This window comes from Chrysochloris asiatica, unplaced genomic scaffold (genome assembly GCF_000296735.1).
Source record: "Chrysochloris asiatica unplaced genomic scaffold, ChrAsi1.0 scaffold00014, whole genome shotgun sequence".
In the NCBI taxonomy this organism is placed as follows: Eukaryota; Metazoa; Chordata; class Mammalia; order Afrosoricida; family Chrysochloridae; genus Chrysochloris; species Chrysochloris asiatica.
Genome location: NW_006408532.1, coordinates 10,718,518 through 10,725,848, shown reverse-complemented (window position 1 = coordinate 10,725,848; position 7,331 = coordinate 10,718,518). Strand labels below are relative to the sequence as shown.

General features: G+C 37.8%; 1 protein-coding gene across 1 annotated transcript in view; it reads right to left on the bottom strand.

Moving 5' to 3' along the window:
- The window catches only part of NUP214 (nucleoporin 214kDa), a 173,378-nt gene that overhangs the window by 131,599 nt on the left and 34,448 nt on the right, over positions 1-7,331 (bottom strand). The window contains exons 12-13 of the mRNA XM_006834991.1: positions 3,952-4,474; positions 1,930-2,110 (exon numbers count right to left, since the gene is read on the bottom strand). Coding sequence (XP_006835054.1) covers positions 1,930-2,110; positions 3,952-4,474 — 704 coding nt within the window. The remainder of the gene's footprint in view (positions 1-1,929; positions 2,111-3,951; positions 4,475-7,331) is intronic.

Here is a 7,331-nt window from a genome sequence, read left to right as displayed (position 1 = left end):
AACTGATGGTATATGAAGGGGATTATAATCATTGTACTGAAACAAGTTTTATGAATTGTTGAATGTGAAACTGATGATGTGCCCTATAAACTTTCACTCAATCCACAATAAAAACCTTAAAAAAAAAGAAAAAAATTTTGTGGATTAGTGCCCACAGAAAAAAACAACAACAAAACAAATGGCTAGGTGTTATCTTTGGCATTCAGGGAAACAATCACCTTAAAAGATGTAACAGATCTGGCAGACACCACCTTAACTGTTGTGAGCATCCAGGTCATAACAAAGTGAAAGCATGTGCTCCTAATGTACTACACATGGCCTAGGTAGCATTAATACCAAAAAGACGAACCTCAATTTTACCATATAGAAACAAGCAAATCCAAACTGGGAAACAGTCTGCAAAATTACTGGCCTGACCTTTTCAAATATGTCTATGCAGTGAAAAGGAGAAAAAAACAAAACTGGAGAAAATTTGAGATTAAAGACTACTGAGACAAAACCTAAGATCCTTGACTGAATTCTAGATTAGAGGGAGAAAAAAATGAAAGCCAAAAGAAAATGACCAGGACAGTTGTAGACATCTGAATATGAACTGTATACTACATTATTGTGAAAATTTCCAATCATATTTAAGGTAAATGTTTCATGATTATTTGCAATTAGCTCTTAAATAGTGCAAAATGTTAGCAACTGCTGCACCTTGTTGCTGTTAAGCGCCAATACGGTTTCTACTCATAGTGACCCAGTATAGGGTTTACAAGGAGCAGCTGGTGGGTCTGAACTGCTGACCTGTGGTTCGAAGTCCAGCACCACACCAGTAGTCTTAGGTGAAGGATATAAAAAAGTCAAACCAAACCCACTGCCAGAGTTGACTTTCACTCATAGCAAACCTATGTGAAACAAGAAAACTGTCCAATTGGATTTCCAAGGCTGTAATCTTTGCAGAAGCACACTGCTATATCTCTCTGAGTGGCTGGTGTTCCAACCATTAACCATTCAGTTAGCAACTAAGTGCTTAGTCACTGCACCACCCGGAATCCTATATATATATGAAATTTGTGGTTGTGAAGTGTCATCAAGTTGGTTCCAACTCCTAAAGACCCTATGTAGAATTTCCAAGGAGTGGTTGATAGGTTTGAAACACTTATCTTACGAATAGTTGTTGTGCCATCGAGTCGAGTCTGACCCATAGTGACCCTGCATAGGGTTTCCAAGGAGCAGATGGTGAGCTTGACCCACTGACATTGCAGTTCAAATGACTTTGCAGTCTGATGCATTAGCCCACAGTGCCACTCCAGGTGATTAATAGTCTAGTGCTTATCCTACAGCACCACACCAGGACTCTATATACATGAAATGTGTACTATGAAAAACTAGGAAATAAAATTCATGGCTAAAGAAATATACCAAGCCATATATAATATAGCATATATGTTCCAAGTGCTCCAACGAGCTCTAATTATTATGTCCTTTCCTGGTGCTTGATAGTATTTTTGCTTATAGTAAGTATGAGACTAAAAATATGAATAGTCTCCAAAAGTAATAAGCATTAGTCACTGTAAATCTTTTTTTTCCTAGGCGCATTAATGAGTTGTTTGGCAACTCACCTCTTCATGTAGAGCAAGCTGGATCGGAAGGTAAACAACTAACCACAAGCTACCTTCTATGAATCATCATATACACTTCACTCCACAAGGAATGTCAGTGAGACAAGCATGATAAACAATGAAGTCATTACAAATCTTCCCAACTTAGAGTACCCAAATCACAGCACAATAGTTTGAGATACAAGGCACAAGGAAACATAATCTTATCTAGCTATTTTGGCTAAGATTCTTAACAACTCTAAAAACTGCTATATCTGAGACCACAGAACACAGGTTAGAATCTACATTCTACACGTCGGATGCATAAAATCATACCTGCTACTGAAGGAGAAACTGCAGGAGAAACTGAGGGCTTTAATGCCGTGGAACTGGGTGGTGCTGAGAGAGGAGTCGGGTGGTTGATTGACCCAGAAGAAACTGTCTTGGAGGCAGGAGAGAAGGGCAGCATTGAGGGTGTGCTCTGTGAGTTATTAACAGGAGCAGAGGTAGCCACAGCAGTAAACCTGAAAATGGCAGCCAAGAATGCATCAGAACAGCCTGCACTATGAGTCGTCTCACTCCGGTCATGAGCAATACGTCATAGAAAAAGTACACAGGCCTTTTAGCCATCATGAAACATAACTATTTAGATATTACTACAATAGGTTAAAGTTATAAGGAAATGTGTCTTATTGTCTGCTTGTTTAGGAATGAATGATTTAACTGAAGTATTAAAGATGTACTCAACATGAAGATGAAAGTAAGTTTATCCGGATGTATGTTGCTGAGTCAGTTATGAGTCATTGCAAGCCTGTAAGAGAGAGAAGAGCTGTGCCACAGGGTCCCTAGGCTGTCATCTGAAGGACAGCAGATTTCAGGTTTCTAGTCTCTTGCAAAACAGTTGGTGGGTTTGAACCAAATTTAAAATTGGCAGCTGAGCACTTTAGCAACTGGGCCCTGGGGCTCCTTATTTACCATGATAGGAAATACGTATTTTCTATAATTCTATCAGCCTGAGTCAAAAAGAAAAGAGACCCAATAATGCTTTGGAGAGCGAAGTATTTTCACTTTTTCCAAATAAATTAGTAAGCACTTATTTTAGGGAGGTGACCTCTTCTTCTGAGGAGTAAAAAAAGGAAAAGGAAATTGGCATCTTTGGGATGTTTATGGTCCAACAGAAATGTTATGTCAGCTCCAACAAAAGGGCAGGCTGCATATTAGATTACAAATTGTTTTTGTTACGTGCCATGGAGTCAGTTCTGACTCATAACAACCCCATATCGGGTTTCTGAGGAGCCACTGGTGAATTTGAACCACCAACCTTGTTGTGGTTATCCGTCCAGTGTTTTCCGTATAGTGCCACACCAGGACTCCTAAATTATAAATACCAGCAATAACTAACTGGTCAAATATATCACAGTGCTAGAAAAAGGGACACACCATGCAGACAGCAGACTGCAGTGGCTCTCTGTGTGTCCACCTTACATGAGCAACAACCACTACCACCATGGCAAACAAAGGTTAGGATCTACATGTAGGAGAAAAAGCTGATAGTATTTATACTCAATAGTTATCTTAATAGGGCCAACAGGATAAAGTGAATTACTTCCCTCAAAGAACTTACAATGTAACAGGGAGAACACATTAAGCAGACACAGAAGTAAACAAATATGAGTAACCAGGTCCGAACCATATCAAGAGGAAACTATATGTGGTGCTAACGAGTTAGCCAAAGGGCAACAAGAGGGCAATGGAGACTGTCAGGCAGAAAATGGCCCTGATGTATTTACAATTTCTTAAATTCACTGTGGTGGCTGTGAAAAAAATAGTGGTGTGAATGGACATGAGAATAAAAAGCCTCCAAGCCATTCATTTCCCCTTGTAAGAGATATTCTCTATTACTTCATGTTTTCAGAGTCCTGGTGTGGCACAGTAGGTTAATGCGCCAGACTGCAAAGCCATGTGAACTGCAAGGTAGGCAGTTCAAGCTCACCAGCTGTTCCTTGGAAACCCTATACAAGGTCGCTGTGGGTCAGAACCGACTCAACAGCACTTCACAACAACAACTTCATGTTTTAAAATTAATATCTCCTACATGTATAATCCTAAAAAGCAAAGCATATTTTTAAATATAAATCTCTTATAACTTATTTAAATCTGTAATAAAAAAAAATCCTAAGAGACTCTTCTGGACTCTACTCACTGACAAAAGCAAACCTTTCATATTTGAATTTTTACCATTTGCAACTATTGCTTTGTAAAAAACAAAATGAAAAACTAGGCACAGTGACTATGTCTAGTAAATAACATGCTGTACTTTTATTCATCCTACAGAAGATTCAAACTTTCTTAAAAAGTTACTTACTTTTCATTAAGGTTGATTTTGACAGCAGAGGCTGAAGGTGGGAAGGAGGACTTCATTCCTATGTTTGGCACAGACATACTTGACACTGGTGTGCTTTCTACGGTAGGTTTAAAATTTGACGACCCAAAGGAGAATGAAACAGATAATGGTGCCACAGGAGCTGCCACAGGGGTGGGGGCTAGAGGGGCTTTAGAAGGCGGAGCAAAAGAGAAGGTTGATGTGCCCGAGCCCAGCGCTGGTTTGGAATGATCTGATGCCATGGGATATGGAGTGAGCTCTCCAGTGACAGAACCAGATGACTTCAAGGATGAAGAGCCAAAGGAAAACACAGTAGGGGCTCCAAGAGGCAGCAAAGAGAACGTAGAAGTGGGAGCAGTGGCCAATGAAAGTGGAAGAGAAGCTGCAGCAGGAGGAGCAGGAGCTAGAGCTGGAGCTGGAGCTGAAGCTGGAGCTGCAGGTGCAACTGATGGAACATCAATCTTTTGTGGTTCTTGAAAGGAGGTTGGAGTTGTGGGAGTACTTCCTGCAATGAAAAGATGGAGAAACAGAACAGGAAGTTAACACTGTAATAGTAACCATCCACATAACAGAAAGTAAATAGAAAAAGGCTTGTGGTAGAAATGAAGCCAGAAATGGTCCATGTGTAAGAAAACAAAAACATGGGGACAGCGTTGAGCTTGGACTTTATACAGCAAGTAAAAAGAAACAGGGAAAGACATTAGCTGACAAAGGAAGATATCATAGGCCCCCAATTTATTAAGCTAGAAATGCACATCTTTTTATTATTACTGTTGCATCACAAAACAAGGAATAAGTCATTCTATAACATTTCATTAACAATCACAAAGAGGTTTTAACACAGACCTCCACCTAACAACCATTAATTCCAAATTAATTCAAAGATATGCAAAAGAAATAGACATATGTATTTCAAAACTGAGGCGGCAAAAAGTGAATCGACATATTTTCTATTAAGTCTCTGAGAGTCTTACAACATGATCAATTTAGAAGTTAGATGGGAACCTTAGAGGGAAACAAGTTTATGTAAAGAGGGAGAAGCAACTCAGAAAATGAGGGGAAAATGACTTACACAACTCGAAAAATGCAATCATGTCACTAAACAGTACTAGTAGAAACTGTGGAATTGATGTTCTGTTGTGTATATTCTCATCAGGAAAATAAGTAGACACACAAAAAAATAATTAAAGACTGTTGGCAAGAATATTTTAAAAATCACCAAAGGAAAAGGTTAAGATTTGATTCAGTAAGACAACAGCTATTCAGATATAATTGCAAAGTAAATTAAGAAAAAAAAAGCTGCAGCAAATAAAAAATCATAGCTATCATATATGTATTGCTGGTACAACTCTGTACAGGGTTTCCAAGAAGCTCCTGGTGCAGCGCTGCAGGATAAGTACTAGACTGCTAACTGAAAAGTCGGCAGTTCAAACTCACCTGCAGCGCCTCAGAAATGCTTTACAGGGTCACTATGAATTGGAACCAACTCAAGAGCACTTAACAACACTATACCTATATCCATGGCTTCATATGATAAGCACTGGACTTCAAACCACAAGGTCTGTGGTTCAAGCCTGCTAGCTGCTCCATGGGAGGAAGATGAAGTTTTCTGCTCCTGCAAAGACTTAATGCCTCCTACACCCCATACAAGGTTGCTATGAGTTGGGAAAGACTCAACAGCACATAACAACATATATATATCTATATCTAGCTAGCTAGCTATATCTGTGGTTGTGTGCCATCAAGTCTGTTCCTCCAATTGACAGTGACCCTATATAGGGTTTGAGGCTGTAAATCTTTACAGAAGCAGAAAGCCTCATCTTTTTACTGTGGAGCGGCTAGTAGATTCGAACTGCTGACCATGTAGTTACCAGCCCAATGTGTAACCCACTATACAGCCCAATGTGTAACCCACTGTATGTAGGTAGGGCTCCTACCTACATACAGATACAGATCTGTATAGATCTATAGATGTGTAGATCTCTACATATAAACAATAATAAAACAATAAAACTAATACACATTGAAATAAAAAATTCAGCTCATAAGATGAAATACCTAATTCACAAAAAGAAAATATAATCAATCTTTCTAATGAAACGCAAATTTAAATGAAGTATATTTATATACTTAGAGTCCTGGTGTGGCACTGTGGGCTAATGCATCAGACTGCAATGTCATTTGAATTGCAAGGTTGATGGTTCAAGCTCACCAGCTGCTCCTTTGAAACCCTATACAGGATCGCTGTGGGTTGGAATCAACTCGATGGCATTTAACAAAAACATATTTATATACTTAAATATATATATAATCCTTGATGTTTGAAAAGGTAATAATGAATCTTGAACTTTTTGTTAATAGGATTATCTAATTCAGTAGTTTAAGAAAACATTTTGTTACGATGTCTCAAACATCATTAAAAAATGGGGTTCAGTAATCTCACTCCTTTAAGAAAATAATCTAAAAAAAATGGAAAAAGATCTGAGCACAAAAACATTTTCTACAACCCAAAATAATAAAAATTATTCAATGGTATACTAAGCATTCTTTCATGTTATGAAGACCACATGATATTGTTAAGTGCCATCAAGTTGGTTCTAACTCACAGCACTCTGTATAGGGTTTTTGAGGAGCAGCTGGTGGGTTTGAACCGTCAACCTGTCAGTTAGCAGCCCAGTACTTATCCTACAACATCACACCAGAACGCTGAAGACTGCAATAAGAACCTAAAAGGACCTGAGAAATACTAATAATTGAAATTTAAAAGCCAGCTATCAATGAAATACACATTATGATTACAAATATGTAGAAAAATGCTTAGTAAAAAGAACTGAAGCAACTATCCCAAAAAACTTCAATTGTTCTGTTCTCTAAATTTTCTGTAATTTGTACGTATTGATTCTCAAGATCAAATAACTAAATAAAAAAGGAACATTTTTGTCAACACATTTCATAATTATATTGGTGGTCTACTTGGTTCTCCCAAGTAGGCTGAAATGAAAGAGAATCTTCTCGGAAGATACTATGGTTACAGCAATGAATGTTGAGGAGACAGAATCACAATTGTCTGAATAATTTTTCAAAAAAAGAAATATCAAGGAAATTATAATATGTGAGACAATATCATGCCCTCCTTTAAAAAAAAAAAAATTAAGTTTCATTTATTTAAAAACAAAAAATTAGTTTTAATTATTAGATTGCACATGTATAAAATGACTATTTAAAATTGCTATAAAAGTTTCTAAATGCCTATTTCCAATCTTTATACTCAACTCACTGGTAAACAATTCATGCTTCAGTTCTGGTCCACAGATGACATTTTTTCCCATCCCCTAAATTTCATTTAAAGGAGCCCTGGTAGC